The 18,698-nt window shown below is 46.2% G+C and overlaps 1 protein-coding gene and 1 long non-coding RNA gene across 4 annotated transcripts in view; one reads left to right on the top strand and one right to left on the bottom strand.

Annotated features, from left to right (window-relative positions):
- The window catches only part of LOC108514724 (uncharacterized), a 120,480-nt gene extending 115,487 nt beyond the window's left edge, over positions 1-4,993 (bottom strand). For both annotated transcript variants that reach the window (XR_001881310.1, XR_001881313.1), the window contains exons 1-2: positions 4,618-4,993; positions 2,772-2,840 (exon numbers count right to left, since the gene is read on the bottom strand). This is a non-coding gene — a long non-coding RNA (uncharacterized LOC108514724). The remainder of the gene's footprint in view (positions 1-2,771; positions 2,841-4,617) is intronic.
- A 1,988-nt stretch (positions 4,994-6,981) lies between these two features.
- On the top strand, positions 6,982-10,228 carry CCN1 (cellular communication network factor 1). 2 transcript variants are annotated; one of them, XM_017851138.1, is made up of 5 exons: positions 7,196-7,564; positions 7,883-8,096; positions 8,447-8,803; positions 8,937-9,145; positions 9,261-10,228. In XM_017851138.1, exons 1-5 carry the CDS (start codon positions 7,502-7,504, stop codon positions 9,561-9,563), a joined length of 1,146 nt encoding a protein of 381 aa, XP_017706627.1. In that variant the 5' UTR covers positions 7,196-7,501; the 3' UTR covers positions 9,564-10,228. The 2 variants fall into 2 exon arrangements, with proteins under 2 accessions (XP_017706617.1, XP_017706627.1); XM_017851128.1 differs by having other exon boundaries at positions 6,982-8,096.
- The last annotated feature ends 8,470 nt before the right edge of the window (positions 10,229-18,698 follow it).

Raw genomic sequence — 18,698 nt, 5'->3', positions numbered from 1 at the left:
TAAAAAAGTGTTTCCTATACTACTGCCAAGGCGATGCCAGCTGCTTACAACATCAATTCAGGGGCAGGAAGGAGGGACACAGAGTAGTGGCTGGAGAGTAGACGAAGCAGAAAATTTGTAAAAAGCCACCAATTCCAATTTTGTTGATAGGATATAAATGCCTACAACCAAGAGTTAAGTAGCAGCCCTGATTCTTTAAAGAAGTCTAGTCAACTTGACAATTAAATGGAGCCCAGGGTGCTTTTGCCTACAATTTCACAGGTGGCTGGGAGTTACAGAATGGTGGAGCAGGACAGATTCTTAGAGATATTCAGTCCGGAGATCACAACTGGCACCCACTGACATTGTCCTCTTGAGTTTTCCAAGGATTGGCCTAGATGGCATTTTAACATTGTAATTAAATGCCAACATTTTAAAATTTTGAAGACTTCACATAAAAATCCAGCTCTCTAGTATCTCTTTTTAAAATGAGAAAATAGGCCAGGTGCGGTGGCTCATGCCTGCATGCAATCCCAGCACTTTGAGAGGCCAAGGTGGGCAGATCACGAGGTCAGGAGTTTGAGACCAGCCTGGCCAACATGGTGAAATCCTGTCTCCACTAAAAATACAAAAATTAGCCGGGCGTGGTGGTGTATGCCTGTAATCCTAGCTACTAGTGGTGCTGAGGCAGGAGGCTCACTTGGACCTGGGAGGAGAAGGTTGCAGTGAGCCGAGATCGTGCCACCACACTCCAACGTGGGCAACAGAATGAGACTCCTTCTCAAAATAAATAAATAAATAATAAATAAATAAATAAATAAATAAATAAATAATAAAATAAAATGAGAAAATAGGCAAACAGTGAACCTACATTTTCAGCTAGTAACCATTCAGCCCCTCATAGATGGTCCCAGTGTCCCCATGGTTCCCAAGGCCGAGGCCAAATATCAGCCAGCACTAATCCTGAGGCATGGCATGGTGTTACCTGGCTGACATCTAGCAAAGCTAGATGTCAAGTGCAGGCAGGCACTTGAGTGTGTGTCCTCTAGGCTGGGAGAATCCAGTTATCTTTTTTTTTTTTTTTGAGACGGAGTCTCACTCTGTCGCCCAGGCTGGAGTGCAATGGTGTGATCTCGGCTCACTGCAAGCTCCGCCTCTTGGGTTCACGCCATTCTCCTGCCTCAGCCTCCCCGAGTAACTGGGACTACAGGTGCCCGCCACCACGCCTGGCTAATTTTTTTTCGTATTTTTAGTAGAGATGGGGTTTCACCGTGTTAGCCAGGATGATCTCGATCTCCTGACCTCGTGATCCGCCCACCTCGGCCTCCCAAAGTGCTAGGATTACAGGCGTGAGCCACTGCGCCTGGCCCTGTTATCTTATAGACAAGGAAACGTAGGCAAAAAGCTCACATGGCTCACTCTGCAAAGTTCCAATGCCATGACAGCAAGGCCATTCGCAGATGGTCTCAACTGACATCTCTTGCCAGTTTTCAGAAGGAATCCTATGCTATGGTCCAGCGCATCAGACTGGTTGTTATGCCCAGTCAAGGCCCTGTTCCCTTCCTCTCAAATGTCCTGCCCTGCTATCCAACTCCTGTTCATCCTTTCAGCCCCAGATTAGTTGTTCCCCCTAACTCCTCTCAGGCAGTGAAGTATCCACACAGCATTTATGTACCCACTTCTGCAATATGCCTTAGAGTCCTCCAGGGGATATGCAATATTAAAATCCCTTTTTTCATGTCACCAGTACTTAGCACTGTGCCATGACACATCACAGGCTCTGAATAAATCTGGGATTCATGGTGAAACCTCATCTCTATTATATATATATATATATATACACACACACACACACACACACAGACACACACATATACACACATATATATATGAGTAATTATAACATAGGTGGGGAGAAAACAGGTTAAAAACAGATGGGGAGCCTGGTGCAGTGGCTCACACCTGCAATCCCAGCACTTGGGGAGGCTGAGATGGATGGAACACTTGAGCCCAGGAGTTTAAAACCAGCCTGAGCAACATGGGGAGACCCCAGCTCTACAAAAATTAGCTGGGTGTGGTGGCGTGTGCCTGTAGTCCCAGCTACTCAGGAGGCTGAGGTGGGTGGATGGTCAAGAGCCCAGGGGGTCAATGCTATGGTGAGCCTAGATCATGCCACTGCACTCTAGACTGGGTGACAGAACTAGACCATGTTTCAAAAAATAACCCAACAACAAAAACAGACTGGGTCCACAATGAACACCCAGACTGACAAACCATCAAGTAAGTGATGCTGAAACCTTTATCTCAGTGACAAATTCAATTCCCCCCAGGCCAAGCCTTACTCCAGGAGTAGGGATTGCCTGAACAATGTGGCTTATGAGGTGTCAAAAGAACCCGAGGTCCTAAATATCTTCCCCACCAGCCTGCCAAGGTGCTTAAAGATCACTCCATAAATGTATATGCATTAAGACCTTTTCTGTTAAAATACAACACTCCTTTTCTCCCTCCTTCCTAAGAGCCAGTACATTAGGCAATTCTCAGGAGTTAGCACAGCTTCAGTTAATTTATTAACTATTTTTTATATCTGATGCATTTCACCTAGACTATCTGGATAAGCTGTGATAGAGTTAAATAAAGGTAAATTTCCAGGAGAGAGGTATGGGCCTGAATGTCTGAGGTAAGAGATGGAGAGCAGGCAGTATGGCACAGTGGTTAAGTATGAGACCTTATGATCTGGGTCCAAATCCGGTTTCGCTGCGGGCTAGGTGAGTCACCTTTGGCTAGTCACTTACCTTCCATGCCTCCATTTCTTCGTTTAGATAGAAAATGGTGTCACCAAGAGGACCTGCTTCAGTGGGCATCTGAGAATTAAACGAATCAATATATAGAAGGCATTTTAAAGTGGTGCCCAACCTATGTGAACCCTATATAATGTGTTAATTTCTGTCATTATCAGAGGGGATGACATGAAATTTGGCCCTGAAAGAAGCTGCTCTGCCTTTACTACTTGCTGTCTCCTTTCCCAATTTACTGAGAAGCAGGCAAGGTCCCCAGAGGATGGGCAGCATCCCCAAGGCCACAGGCTACTGATGGCAGAGCCAGGACTTCCTATCCAGGGCTCCCCACAAGCGGAACTTCTCGAGGAGGAAGAGGGGAAGGGGTCGTGGGAGGCCAGGAGAAACCGAAGAGCCAGCTCTACCATGTGTCCCTTCTGGGGATAATGGCATCCAGGCCCTTCGGGGCTTTTCCTCAGAATCGGTTCCACGTCCCGCTCTCGGGTGCGCTTGGTGTCCACGCAAACGCCATCCTCCGAACACCCCCCTCCACACACACACACACAGCCCCACACCCTCGCGCCGGGCGCACCCTCTATGTCTGGCACAGCACGGCAACTCACTGCCCCGCTGGGAGGACGAGTCAACAGTGGGGTGGACGGGAAAAGTGACACAATTGGGCTTCGGCGCCCTCCGCGCCAGCCTCCCACGCAGGGCAGGGCGGACTTCGGTCCTCAGAGGGGTGGATTGGGATCGAAATGCGCGGGTCTACCCCGCCGCCCGCAACGCTCCGGGGTCCCGCGCGGAGGGAGGCCTGGGCGCGGGCGGCCGCGGTGCACTTTTCAGGAACGCGGCAGTCGCAAGGCTGCCCGGCCCGGTCGCAGGACCGCCACCGCCGTCGCCACTGCCCCCTAAAGCTGGATGACGGAGTCTTGAAAGACTTTCACCAAATATGGGCCGGGGTTGGAAGCGTCCTGCGCCTCGCGCCGCCGGAAACCTCGAGTCCTGGCAACCGCTGTGACTGTGGGCGCGCGGGCGGGGTGGCCGGCAGGGGGCGGCGGTAGCAGCCGGGCAGGCGCGTCCGGATGCCTCGGGTCCGGCGCTCTCCCGCCGTGCAGACCCTGTCCGCTCCCTTCGCAGGGGTCCCGGAGCCGACCGCCCTCTCTGCGCGTCGGCCACCCAGTTCCTGCCGCCGCCACCAGGATCCTAGCTTCCTGGGGAGCTCCGGGCTATCATGCCAAGGGGATGGGGGCGGGGAAAGGGTGGAGGAGAGAAATGGGATGGTACGGGGTCTTTTGCAGACACCATAAGTTCTGTTCATTAAGGTGGCCATGAAGAGTGAAGTTGTGAGATTGGGTGTGCAGGCGAGTATCTCTGAAGACACACACACAACACCCCTACTACAGGCACTCCGGTCGTCCAGGGCAGTGGTTCTCAGGGTGTGATCTCCGGACCAGCATCATCACCATCACCTGGGGACTTGTTAGACCTGTAACTACTCTGGGGTAGGACCCAGGAACCATTAACTAGCCCTCCAGGTGACTCTGATGCCCTCTAGTCTGAGAGCCTTCCTAGGGCTAGGAAACCGGAGTCGCCAGATTTACCGTTATTATTCTCGGTTGCCGCCAGACAGTGAGCCCTTCATTAGGTAACCTAAAATTCCCTGGCAACAGCGGGTGAGAGACGTCCCCATCGCTCAGCCCGTAGCCAGGAGCTGCAGAAGACAAGCAGCCCGTTCTCCGTGGATTGCAACCCAAGGAAACAAGGCAGCCCGTTTATTTCCTCCTGGGGCACCCGTATGGGGAGGGTGAAGGAGAAACTAGCAAAAGAGCCATACAGAATTAGCACCCGAAGCAACACTTACCCATAAACATTTGCACATTTCGCCTCCTGTCCGTCAACTTGAACTGATCTGCAGCTCCCAGCGGAGGCGGCGAGAAGGCGACCGGAGGCTTGGGTTTCTGGACGGTCTTTGGGCAGGACTTGAGGAGCCGCTGTTTCTCTTGCTTAATGTCGTCGATTACTAGCAGGCGCATCAGCACATGGTATATGGAGAGGCTGTGCACATAGGTTACTCTAGTGTCTCCCACTCCCACATCTCCTGGCCCTGTTGCTCCAACCTCCCACCCCCATCGCACAACACACTCCCTGCTTTAAATGGGCAGCTAACGGTAAGGTTCTCTAAATTTCTCCTCTGGGGCAAACTCATCCTCAGGATTCCCCAGTTGAAGTCCAGAAACAAACCCACACACCCTTGTTAGAAAACTTTAATGTGACTTTAAAGGAATCTCTGGCATGGCTTGTGTTTGAACGCAGTGCGGCAGACTGGATCTCTGCCGTCCCCCATCCCCAACCTCCAATTAAGGTATATACGGCCAGTTGGATGATCCACTGTGCTTTTATTTTAAATCATGATAGACAGATTGCATGAAAAACAAGGAATTCCAAAGAATTTCCTGCTCTGGGAAGAGAAGTTAAATCTATATTTAACAACATTTGAAGCTGTCAAGAATGCTTTGTGGTTGGATAACAGAGGCAGAAAAATGTTAAAAACGCAGGCTACTGCTATACCCAAATATGGAAATATTGTTACGTCTGGTGTCTGATTCACCATCTGGAAATACTTACAACCATGAAGTCAAATAGAAAAGACGCCACAACAGAAGCCAGGAATCCTCCTCTCCATTCTCTCTCTACCATCTCCCTCTGTTCAACACATACTGTGGCTACACCCCTTCTCCCCGCTCCCGTCCCGCAATCACTTCATTAAGAAGGAAACAATAATGAAATGGCAGAAAAAACAATGTTTTGTAAATAATAATTGATGTATTAACCTGTGTACATGTTGGGCCCAGACTTTCCTCACTGTATTTGCGTAACACCTGACAATCCACTGTCTTGAAAAGTCTCCCAACCCTAACCCTCCATCAGAGCTTTAGAAATCCCACTCCCTCTAGCAAATGCTGCTTCCATTTATGAAAGGGCACTTTGGAATGAATGAAACTGAACTCCTTCCTGCAAGAGTTCTCTTCACTGGAGTGTGTTTTCATCCTGACAGCTTCTCATTGTGCTTATCAGGAAAGTCAGCATTAGCACTAAGGGCCTTTTTAAACAAGACTGCTGAATTATGAAGTCTGAACAGCCCTAAACATTAAAAAGATAAGTAGTTATCCTAGAGCATATGAGTCTCACATCATTTTATTAAAATTATGCAAAAGTTTTGAAACTTGCAGGGAAAGGTTATCAATCACACTAACGGTATTGGTGATGTTCAAGTAAATTGTCTTGTGGTGGGGTCTTCTACTGAGTGTGTTGCAGGTAGAACAGGATCTTAAAATCTGCTGACATTTTTACTACAAAATATTACATCCTAAATCTCTTTTCTGTACTTGGAGAGAAAGGCATTGCAATTCATTTAAAATGGGAGGCTTCCAGTGGTCCCTAGGAAAGGAGTGAAAAACCCCACAAAACGTCCAGCTTGAAGGAATCTGCTTTTCCCAGAGATTCATAGGGCATAATGGTACTGTAATCTGGTTTGGCCTTGCGGTCTTTGCAGGTGATGATTTCAGGCCAAAGCACTCCACGGTGGTCCCCTGCACTTCTGGCTGACTGCTTGGTTAGCATAGCCTCCTGCCCGCGGAAGCAGGCGGGCAGGGCTTACCCAGTCTCCTGCATCCGTGAGGAAGTGTAAGTCAGCCTCCCGGAGAACTCCCCGCGTTCGTTTCCTCTCGGACTTCCAACCCAGGCAGTGGGCTGGAACTAAAGTGGGAACCTCCAAAAACAAACAAGTACAACATATCCAAAAAAGGGGAGGGCTGGAGGAGTAGGGGAGACCTCTGCCTGGGAATTTGCCAGACGATGGGGAAGTTTCCCCCCGCACCCCCCTCGCCTTTTCATTCATAAATGCCACTGTGGGTATTAATTTGCAATTCACTGAATTTTGCTAATAAACATCATGCCAAAGCTTTGGGACTTGTTCTGAACACGCCTCTTTGAAGTCCACAAATATTACTGGCTCAGAGACACACTCCTCTTCCACGTTCTACTCTTTCAACAGATAACTTGCCTCTCACCTTCGCTGTAAACAAGCAAACAGCTCACTGCCTTCCCGGGTGAGGGCTTCCGTGCCCGGTCAACTCGCATCACCAAACAAAACGACTTTTGTTCCTCCCTCTCAGGTCCTCCCACCCACCCAGTCCAGGCAAAGTTCTGAACTGGCCCCCCTCTCCCCTCACGACCCTCCAACCACCATCACCACCATCACGCCCCAAAGAACCCTTCCCAACAGAAGTAATTTAAGGTGGAAAAAACGAACTGTTTTCTTGACGGGACACACACACACACACACACACACACACACACAAAGGTGCAATGGAGCCAGGGGAGGCGCTTGGCAGCAGCCCGCGCCAACTAGCATTCCTGAGATGTTTGAGAATTCTGGAACGCGCAGACAGAGCCGACGTCACTGCAACACGCGGCGCCTCGGCCGGCCCATATAAAAGGCGGGCTCCGGGGCGCCTGGGCAGACCGCGAGAGAGAGCGCCCCTGAGCAGCGTCCGCGCCCTCCGCGTCTTCTCCGCCCGGACCTCGAGCGAAAGACGCCCGCCCGCCGCCCAGCCCTCGCCTCCCTGCCCACCCGGTCCACCGCGCCGCCACCCCGACCCCGCTGCGCACGGCCTGGCCGCTGCGCACCAGCTTGTTGGCGTCTTCCTTGCCGCGCTCGCCCCGGGCTACTCCTCCCCGCCACAATGAGCTCCCGCATCGCCAGGGCGCTCGCCTTAGCCGTCACCCTTCTCCACCTGATCAGACTGGTGAGTTGGACTCTCCTTTTGCCACCGATTCCCCGTCCGCTCTCAGTCCCTTTCCCTGGTCCCAGATTGCCCACAGCAGGAAAACATAAAATAAAAAGTTCGTGGCCGTTTGCGGGTAGCCGTTTCTTTAAGCACTCTCCTTCCTCCGAAGACGTGTCGGGACCTCTTGGTGGGAGCAGCCTCCCGGGGTGGCCCGGCTGGACGAAGTCAGAGGCTCCCCGTCGACAGGGTCGGAGACCCCCGTCCTTTCCTGCAGCAGCCGCGGCGCCCCTCCTGCGCACCGCGCCGCGTTTCACGCGTTTCTTCTCCCCCTTCCAGTCGCTCTCCACCTGCCCCGCCGCCTGCCACTGCCCCCTGGAGGCGCCCAAGTGCGCGCCGGGAGTTGGGCTGGTCCGGGACGGCTGCGGCTGCTGTAAGGTCTGCGCCAAGCAGCTCAACGAGGACTGCAGCAAAACGCAGCCTTGCGACCACACCAAGGGGCTGGAATGCAACTTCGGCGCCAGCTCCACCGCTCTGAAGGGGATCTGCAGAGGTAAGATGCTTGTGGTTTGGCCCCTTTAAAAAAAAATACTAGTCCCCATAGTCCAGAAGTTTAGTAATTTTGAGACCATGTATGGTGATGCTTTGTTGTTGGTAGCTTGGCAGAAAGGCACATGATTTCAGCAGTCTGGAATGCAATTCAGTGTGTCTGGGCCCAACGAAAGCGCATACGGAAAAGTGATTCCTGACTAACTTATTGTTCTGGTCTAGAGTCTCCGGGGAATTGTAGGGAACTTTACCATAAATTGAATTTAACAGCAGAAAATATGTATGAGTTTCAGGCGGTGGTTTGGAATCTTAACTTTATCCCCTTCTACCTTTCTCTTTTGGTGATCTTTGCAGCTCAGTCAGAGGGCAGACCCTGTGAATATAATTCCAGAATCTACCAAAACGGGGAAAGTTTCCAGCCCAACTGTAAACATCAGTGCACATGTATTGATGGCGCCGTGGGCTGCATTCCTCTGTGTCCCCAAGAACTGTCTCTCCCCAACTTGGGCTGTCCCAACCCCCGGCTGGTCAAAGTTACCGGGCAGTGCTGCGAGGAGTGGGTCTGTGACGAGGATAGTGTCAAGGACCCCATGGACGACCAGGAGGGCCTCCTTGGCAAGGAGCTGGGATTCGATGCCTCGGAGGTGGAGTTGACGAGAAACAATGAATTGATTGCAGTTGGAAAAGGCAGCTCACTGAAGCGGCTCCCTGGTAAGTGGAGACTGAGCCCTTCAGACACTGTACTGAGATGCATTTCTGGTCTGAAGCTTTGTAGAAATGAGTACTTGAGCCTGTTTGTGTGGGTATGCCTCTGAGAAGTCTTCCCTCTTATTTCTCTCTCTAGTTTTTGGAATGGAGCCTCGCATCCTATACAACCCTTTACATGGCCAGAAATGTATTGTTCAAACAACTTCATGGTCCCAGTGCTCAAAGACCTGTGGAACTGGTATCTCCACACGAGTTACCAATGACAACCCCGAGTGCCGCCTTGTGAAAGAAACTCGGATTTGTGAGGTGCGGCCTTGTGGACAGCCAGTGTACAGCAGCCTGAAAGTAAGTTCCTTCAGGGATGTGTAGACTGTTGCCTGGCAGGGGGGTGGGATGTGAATCTCTTTTTGAAGAAAGAGAAATATCACCCCTAACTTTTCTTCTCTCCTGTCTCTTACAGAAGGGCAAGAAATGCAGCAAGACCAAGAAATCCCCCGAACCAGTTAGGTTTACTTACGCTGGATGTTCGAGTGTGAAGAAATACCGGCCGAAGTACTGCGGTTCCTGCGTGGACGGCCGATGCTGCACGCCCCAGCTGACAAGGACTGTGAAGATGCGGTTCCGCTGCGAAGATGGGGAGACATTTTCCAAGAACGTCATGATGATCCAGTCCTGCAAATGCAACTACAACTGCCCACATGCCAATGAAGCAGCATTTCCCTTCTACAGGCTGTTCAATGATATTCACAAATTTAGGGACTAAATGCTACCTGGGTTTCCAGGGCACACCTAGACAAACAAGGGAGAAGAGTGTCAGAATCAGAATCATGGAGAAAATGGGTGGGGGCGGTGTGGGTGATGGGACTCATTGTAGAAGGGATTCCTTGCTCATTCTTGAGGAGCATTAAGGTATTTCAAAACTGCCAAGGGTGCTGGTGCAGATGGACACTAATGCAGCCACGATTGGAGAATACTTTGCTTCATAGTATTGGAGCACATGTTACTGCTTCATTTTGGAGCTTGTGGTGTTGATGACTTTCTGTTTTCTGTTTGTAAATTATTTGCTAAGCATATTTTCTCTAGGCTTTTTTCCTTTTGGGGTTCTACAGTCGTAAAAGGGATAATAAGATTAGTTGGACAGTATAAAGCTTTTATTCGTCCTTTGACAAAAGTAAATGGGAGGGCATTCCATCCCTTCCTGAAGGGGGACACTCCATGAGTGTCTGTGAGAGGCAGCTATCTGCACTCTAAACTGCAAACAGAAATCAGGTGTTTTAAGACTGAATGTTTTTATTTATCAAAATGTAGCTTTTGGGAGGGAGGGGAAATGTAATACTGGAATAATTTGTAAATGATTTTAATTTTATATTCAGTGAAAAGATTTTATTTATGAAATTAACCATTTAATAAAGAAATATTTACCTAATATCTGAGTGTATGCCATTCAGTATTTTTAGAGGTGCTCCAAAGTCACTGGGAACAACCTAGCTCAAGTACTCAATTATTCAAACAGGACTTATTGGGATACAGCAGTGAATTAAGCTATTAAAATAAGATAACGATTGCTTTTATATCTTCAGTAAAGTCTTTGCATATAATGTTTAAAAAACATGTATTGAACATGACCTTGTATGAAGCACAAGAAAGATTCTGAAGCTAAATTTGTAATTTAAGAAAATAGCGCTGTATTTTCATCAGAATGTAAAGCCTAAGGGTCTCCATCACTCTGCGAGATGGCTATAATAATTTATTATTTTAATCACCAGGTTAGTGGGCATGTCACTTTAGTAGAGAAACCCTTTAATGAAAAGGGGTAGTCCATAACTCAGGCAGCCCACATCCAGATCCATGGGCTAGATTGAATATAATTAATGTATTCTAAAGACTCGCTTGTTTGTAACTTTATATTTTCCCAATACCGTTCCTAAAAATTAGGAGAACTACTTAGAAATTTACCCTTGGCTGTTATCAGGAAAAATCTGAGTCTATAGGAGTCAGTTTGTTTTCACTAAATGAGCTTGAAGCATGACTTGTGTTAATCCTAATAAGCCGGTGATTAGGTAAACATGCTGTTAAATGCAAAGGAATGCAAGGAATTTCAAGTACTTTTCCAATAGCGTGAGGGCCAAGCTACCCCATCCCCCTTTCCTTTTTATAATATAAGTTATATTGATGGGGGAGGGAGCAGTTATGTAGAGTTGGTTATTCAGAAGGTCAAAGGTCCATAGCATTTCTGAAAGAAAGGGACCCAAATCATAGGTCTAGGAGAGGTTGAGAAGGTTGTGTCAAGGTTTGTGAAAATGTTGGTAGCCTGTTTCAGAAGCATCTTCATCTTTAGAAAGTACTGACAATAAACCTTTTACAGGGAGAAGTTTTCTTTTCATCATCAATGTTGGCTCCTGTTCAAATCCATAGTGAAATGTTTCAGTCCGGACTTAGTTAAGAGAGTACTTGAATTTTTAGGCAGAAGAGAAAGTGCTTTTAAAAGGAATGGAGGGCGACAGCTGGGATCCTGAAGGGATTTTTCCAAGTAGATTAAATAATATCATTACTTTAATGAAGACCCACAGACAAATACTGCCTAAGCAATGGTTTTTAAGCCTTATGGAAATGCATAAAGGTTAATATAAATGCACTAGTAAAATCTATGGCCAAAAGCCTTCACTTCTGATTTTGACTTGCCTGAAATATTACAGCTTGTGCCTTCTGAATAGTCAGTTTTTCTCGCCTGAGGCATTCAAATGTTAAGGTATTTGAGAATTTAAACACCACCTGGCCCAGTCGTGGATGCAGTTAAACTTGTCAGTGCAATGTAACATGTGAAACATAATAAAGGTGTGAGGTTTTTGTGGTGCAATCTTGTTGAACAGACATCTAAATCCATAGGCAAGATTTACACATTCCCAAGCATCAACCCTGAAGTATTGCCCTCCAACACTGGAGTCCAACAAATCGCTTCTTATGCAGAGATCCAGGAGCAATATTTTATAGATCCTTTCAGCGTGCAGGGAAGTACTATTTGTCCAAATAAGCTCAAATGTGAAACAGAACCTAGTATGGGAAAACACTGAATCTTTGGGTTATTAATATCATTCTAGTAAATACAATGAGGGTGATTGAAAGTGCCAATTCCATTTACAATAGGTGTGTTCAATTAATAAAGAAGATGAATACAAGCAAATTATGTCTTTTGTTTAACTATAGAAAAAAACTGAAGAAATTAAAAGTAGTGGAGAATAAAATTATGATATTTAGAACATGTAAGTTTTACCTACATCCAGAAAGGAGCGCTGCCCACTTTAAATATTGAGAAAACAAACCACAAATTATGCATCTGCATATATGAAATAGAGGTTACATATAGAAATATTCATTATAATATATAGGTACCTTCCCATGCACAGTAAAGACCTTGGGTTGTTCTTGCTTTTCAATCCAAAAGATCCTGGTGGTCTTGAGCTGTTTTTTGGTAGAGATTTTAGAACTGAAAGAGTGATCTCAGAATCTGAGGCATTCCATGAATTTTAAGAAATACTCTATGGGACATTTAACAGCACAGTAAGTAGTCTCATTATGACTATTTTTTCATATGAACATATGTGTTGTCTGCTCCACAAAGAGATGCAACTGAGTCAAAATTAGCAAAGCATATTTTAGACTTATGTTTTCCAACAGAGGGAACAGACTTGGTTTGTTCACAACCTCTTCTTGCAGCCTTCTGGCACTATTTGAAAGTCAGCTGAGCAACAGTAGTGGTTCAGTATGACCACAGTATAGAGCAAAGCTATGCTCTGGGCAGAATGGCAGGTGGTACAGTGGAAAGAATCCCAGGGAATCGTGTCTTTTAGCACCAGCTCTGCCATGAATTCACTAGGTGACTCTGGGCAAGTTTCTGTTTCACTCCCTCATGTTAAAGTAGGAAAATAGCTTTCAGCATTTTGTAACCCCAAAACCCCTTCTCATATACCCACTTTGGTACATTGGCTCTCATACCTTAAAAACTTTGTCTCCTCAAGTAACCAAATGTATGAACTGAAAACTGCTCAAGCCTTTCTGTCACCAAATGCACTTGTTTCCATGAAGCCTTTGAAAATGTACTGTTGCTAGACCCCCCTTTACTTTCTAAATCACACTTGGTTACAGGACACAGCAATCCCTGGATCTCAGAGTCTACAGGTCCATACTTTAGCCTCACTGTATAGCCGTATCCAGGCCTCAATAACTCCCTGCCCTAAACAACTGATGCTTTAAACCAAAGCATATTCTGAAACATGACTAATCCATTTGTCCTACAAATAGATATCTGTGACTTACTTCATGGGTGGTGGGCAATATTCATCCATGTAATCTTATAAACTATAATTAACAAATATTCGTATTTTCTGTTCATATATTCTGAATCTACCCCTTTCTCATCTCCAGAGCAAACCTCTAGATGAAGCCACCATCATCTCTTGTCTGAATTACCAGAACAGCCTCCTCATTTATAGCACATTGTATTTTCCAAAGTTGGCTGCAACAATGTCTCCCACCCCATGGCCCTTCTGCAATGTGATGCTGTTGCTCTCCCATTAATAGGTGGGGTCTATTTCTCCACCCTTTTGGATCTGGGTGAGCTCTTTGACTACTTTGACCTGTGAATGTGGAGGAAGCAATGCAATGTGTTAGCAGTTCCATGTGCAGTACTGGCTAGGAGTTCCTCCATCCTTTCTCTTAGAAATGAGCTTCCATGTAAGAAGTACATTTACTCTGAGACCAGCAGACTGTGAGAAGCTGAAGCCACATGGATAGGCCTTAGAGAATGAGTTGCCATGTGGAGAAAAAGAAAGGACCAGGAGCACTTGGGCATTACACCTGTCCATGAAGAAACCATCTTGGAAGTGAATCCTCCAGTCTCAGTCACCCCAGCTGACATCTTGTGAACCAGAGATGAGCTGCCCAGCTAAGTCCCTCCCATAGTTCCTGACCCACAAAATAGTGGGCAAACTAATATGGCAATTTTAAAGAAATAAGTTTTGGGTTTGTTTGTTATATAGCAACAGATAACCAAAATATCATTGGTTTCCATTCTTGCCCTTTTACATTTTTAAACTGACCCTTTAAAAATGTAAATCAGACTATGTGGATCCTTGGCTTAAAGGCTCCAATGGTGTCCCACTGCTGTCAAAGTAGAGATTTAGCTTCTCACTTGGCACCTAGGTCCTGGACCCTGCCTACTTCTTACCATTCACCCTCATTCACTATACTTCCACTTGCCTTTTCTTCTTATTTGAAGAAGTCAAGCAAGTTCCCCTGCAGGGTCTTTGCACTAGCGTTCCTCTGCCTCAAATGCCCCTTCCCCTGACCTAGGCTTCTTCTTGGCATGTAGGTCTCAGCACAAATGCTACCTTCTTAGCAATCTTTCCTCACCACCCAGTCTAAATTATTAATAGTTCCTTACACCAAGGTTTTTAAGGGGCAGAGCAAAAGGTGGAATAAAATCCCCAACAATCATCCCCCCTGCAGGAACACCAAATTTAACAACTATCTACACAAAAAGAACATTTACAAGAACCAGAATTCAGGTGAGCACTCAGGATGAGCACTAGCACCCTGTGCTAGCTTAGGCACAGTAGTATAAAACACCAGATAGACTTCTAAGGTTGTTGACTCTAGTCCCTAGATCCTGGGTGGCATCTCTGTACCTTCTCAGGGCCTGGGGGAACTTGCTGCCCTGAAGGGAAGGACACAAAGCTGGCTGCTTCACCATCTTCTAACTTCATATCATTGAAAAAGGCACTGAAGAGGGTAGGAAATACAGTCTTGAATCACTGCCACCACCCCTCCCCCATTCCCTGGCAGCAGCCACATGGTGCAGAGAATCTGTGCTCTTGGAAGAGGGAGAGTGCAGCAACTGGGAGACTGTCTGGAATGCAGTGCTGCCCTGTCACAGCAGAGATGCCCACCCATGGAGGGAGCATTCAGACCAGTCCTAGCCAGAGGAGAACCACCCATCCCAATGGTCAGAGCTTGAGTTCTGGCAAGCCTTACTACCATGGGCAGAAGTGCCTTGGGGATGTAAATAAACTTAAAAGGCAGTCTCGGCTGTAAGGATTGCAAGTTCTGGCACTGAGCTGGGCTCAGAGCAGGTGGATTTTAAGGGCATGTGACTTACTGAGATACTAGTTGGGGCAGCTAAGGGACAGCTTGCATCACCCTTCCCCCAAACCCAGGCAGCACAGCTTGTGGCTCCAAAAGAGACCCCTTCCTCCCACTTGAGGAGAAGAGAGGGAAGAATAAGGAGGACTTTATTTGCATCTTGGATACCAGCTCAGTCACAGTGGGATAGGGCACAGGTCAGAGTTGTGAAGTCCCCATTCCAAGTTCTAGCTTGCCAACCACATTTCTAGACACATGTTGGGCCAGAAGGGAACCTGCTACCTTCAAGGTAAGGACTCAGAACTGGCAAGACCTGTCACCCACTGACTAAAGACCCCTTGGGCCCTGAATAACCAGCAGTGATACCTGAATAACCAGCAGTGATACCCAGATAGTATGCTGTGGGCCTTGGGTGAGACTTTGAGACGTGATGACTTTAGGTGACACTCAGCACATTTCCAGCTATTGTGACTATGATGAGAGACTCCTTCTGCTTGAGAAAAGCAGATGAAAAAGCAAAGGGGACCTTGTACTGCATCACAGGTACCAGCTCAGCCACAGTGGAGTATAACACCAAGAGGGGTCTTGGGGCCACAATTCCAGGTCTTGGCTCTTGAATGGCATTTCTGGACCTGCCCTGAGCCAGAGGAGAGCCCACTGGCCTGAAAGGTGAATCCCATGTCTGGCACCATTCACCATTCGCTGACTGAAGAGCCCTTACACCTGAGAAGAATATCAGTGGTAGCCTGGCAGTACTCCTCTTGGGTCTGTAGTGGTGGTGGCTACAGAATGAGGCTCCTCTTCCTCTGAGGCTCCTCTTCCTCTGAAAAGGGGATGGAAGAGTGGGAAGGACTGTGTCTCATGGTTTGAGTGCTAGCTTAGGCACAGTAGTATAAAGCACCAGATAGACTTCTAAGGTTGTTGACTCTAGTCCCTAGATCCTGGGTGGCATCTCTGGACCTTCCCAAGGCCTGGGGGAACTTGCTGCCCTGAAGGGAAGGACACAAACCTGGCTGCTTCACCACCTGCTGATTGTGGAGCCCTAGGGCTTTGAGTCAACACAGATGGTACCAGGTAGTGGTTACAGGGGGCCTTGGGTGAGACCCAGTGCTGTGCTGTCTTCAAGTCTGATCTGGCACAGCTCCAGAGGTGGTGGCTGCAGGGGTATTTGTGTCACCCTAACCCCCAGCCCCAGGTGGCTCAGCACACACAGAGAGAGACTCCATTTGTTTGGGAGAAAGTAAGGGAAGATAACAAAAGTCTCTGCCTTGTAACCCAGAGAATTATCTGGATCTTATCCAAGATCAACAAAGTGGCACCTCTATGAGTCTGCAAGAACCACAGCATTCTTGGGTTTGGGGTGCCCCCTAATACAGTTATGGCTTAGATCACAACGCCCAAGTCCTTTTGAATACTTGGAAAGCCTTCCCAGGAAGGATAGGTGCAAACAAGCATAGACTGTGAAGAGTACAACAAATACCCAACTCTTCAATGCTCAGACACAGCTGAACATCCACAAGCATCAAGACCATCCAGGAAAATATGACCTCACCAAACAAACTAAGTAAGTCACCAGGGACCAATGCTGGAGAAACAGAGATATGTGACCTTTCAGACAGAAAATTCAAAATAGCTGTTTTGAGGAAATTCAAAATAATACAAAGAAGAAATTCAGAATTCTATTAGGTAAATTTAGCAAAGAGATTGAAATAATTAAAAAGAATCAAGCAGAAATTCTGGAGTCGAAAAATGCAATTGACATACTAAAGAATGTATCAGAGTCTCTTAATAGCAGAATTGATCAAGCAGAAAAAGAATTAGTGAGTTTGAATATATGTAATATGTTTTGGGTCTGTGTCCCCACTCAAATCTCATCTTGTAGCTCCCATAATTCCCACATGTTGTGGGAGGGACTTGGTGGGAGTTAATTGAATCAGGGGGGTGGGTCTTTCCTATGTTGTTCTTGTGATAGTGAGTAAGTCTCATGAGATCTGATGGTTTTAAAAATGGGAGTGTCCTTGCACAAACTCTCTTCTCTTGTCTGCCACCATGTGAGACATGACTTTCACCTTCCACCATGACTGAGGCCTCCCCAGCCATGTAGAACTGTAGGTCCAGTAAACCTCTTTCTTTTGCAAATTGCCCAGTCTTGGGTATGTCTTTATCAGCAGCATGAAAATGGACTAATACAATATGCTATTTGAAAATACACAGTCAGAGAAGACAAAGAAAAAGAATAAAAAAGAATGGAGCATGCCTACAAGATCCAGAAAATAGCATCAAAAGGGTAAACCTAAGAGTTATCAGCCTTAAAGAGGAAGTAAAGAAAGAGATAGGCTAGAAAGTTTATTCAAAGGGATAATAACAGAGAACTTCCTAATCCTAGAGAAAGATATCAATATTCAAGTACAAGAAGGTTGTAGAACAACAAGCAGATTTAACCTGGAGACTACCTCAAGGCATTTAAGAATTAAATTCCCAAAGATCAAGGATAAAGAAAGAATCCTAAAGGCAGCAAGAGAAAAGAAACAAATAACATAAAATGGAGCTCCAATATGCTGGGTAACAGACTTTTCAGTGCAAACCTTACACGTCAGGAGAGAGTGGCATGACATATTTCAAGTGCTGAAGAGAAAAAAACTTTTACCCTAGAATAGTATACCTGGTGAAAATATTCTTCAAACATGAAGGAAAAATAAAGACTTTCCCAGACAGATAAAAGCTGAGGGATTTCATCAACACCCGACCTACCCTGCAAAAAATGTTAAAGGGGGTACTTCAATCAGAAAGAAAAGAATGTTAACGAGTAATAAGACATCATCTGAAGGTACGAAACTCACTGAGAATAGTAAGTACACAGGAAAAACACAGACTATTATAACAGTTTAACTGTGGTGTGTAAACCACTTTTATGTTAATTAGAAAGAATAAAAGATGAACCAATCAAAAATAATAACTAGGCCATGTATGATGGCTCATGCCTATAATCCCAGCACTTTGGGAGGCTGAGGCAGGTGTATCACCTGAGGTCAGGAGTTTGAGACCAGCCTGACCAACATGGTGACACCCTGTCTCTACTAAAAATACAAAAATTAGCTGGGCGGGGTGGTGCATGCCTGTAGTCCCAAGTACTTGGGAGGCTGAGGCAGGAGAATTGCTTGAATCTGGGAGGTGGAGGTTGCAGTGAGCTGAGATCATGCCACTGCACTCCAGCCTGGGTAACAAAGTGAGACTCCATCTCAAATAAATAAATAATAATAATAATAACTACAACAATCTTTTAAGACAGTACAATAAAATATAAATGGAAACAACAAAAAAGCTTGGAGTTGAAGTGTACAGTTTTATTAGTTTTCTTTTGCTTGTTTGTTTACATAAGCAGTGCTAAGATATTATCAGCTTAAAATAATGGGTTATAGGATAGTATTTGCAGACCTCATGGTAATTGGAGGTTAAAAAACATATAACAGATACACATAAAATAAGAAGAAATTAAACCATACCACGAGACAAAATTATCTTCACTACAAGTTAGGAAAGAAGGAAGAGAAGATGACAAAACAACCAGAAAACAAATCACAAAATAGCAAGAGTAAGTGCTTACTTATCAGTAATAATGGTGAATATAAATGAACTAAATTCTCCAATAAAAAGACATAAAGTGACCAAATGAATAAAAAAACCAAGACCCAAGGAACTGTTGCCTACAAGAAACACACGTCACCTATAAAGACACAAGTAGACTGAAAATAAAGGGATG

The sequence above is a fragment of the Rhinopithecus bieti genome, unplaced genomic scaffold (assembly GCF_001698545.2).
Source record: "Rhinopithecus bieti isolate Rb0 unplaced genomic scaffold, ASM169854v2 scaffold_1467, whole genome shotgun sequence".
Taxonomy (NCBI): domain Eukaryota; kingdom Metazoa; phylum Chordata; class Mammalia; order Primates; family Cercopithecidae; genus Rhinopithecus; species Rhinopithecus bieti.
The sequence above is the reverse complement of the archived record's forward strand: the minus strand, read 5'-3'. Positions and strand labels throughout refer to the sequence as shown.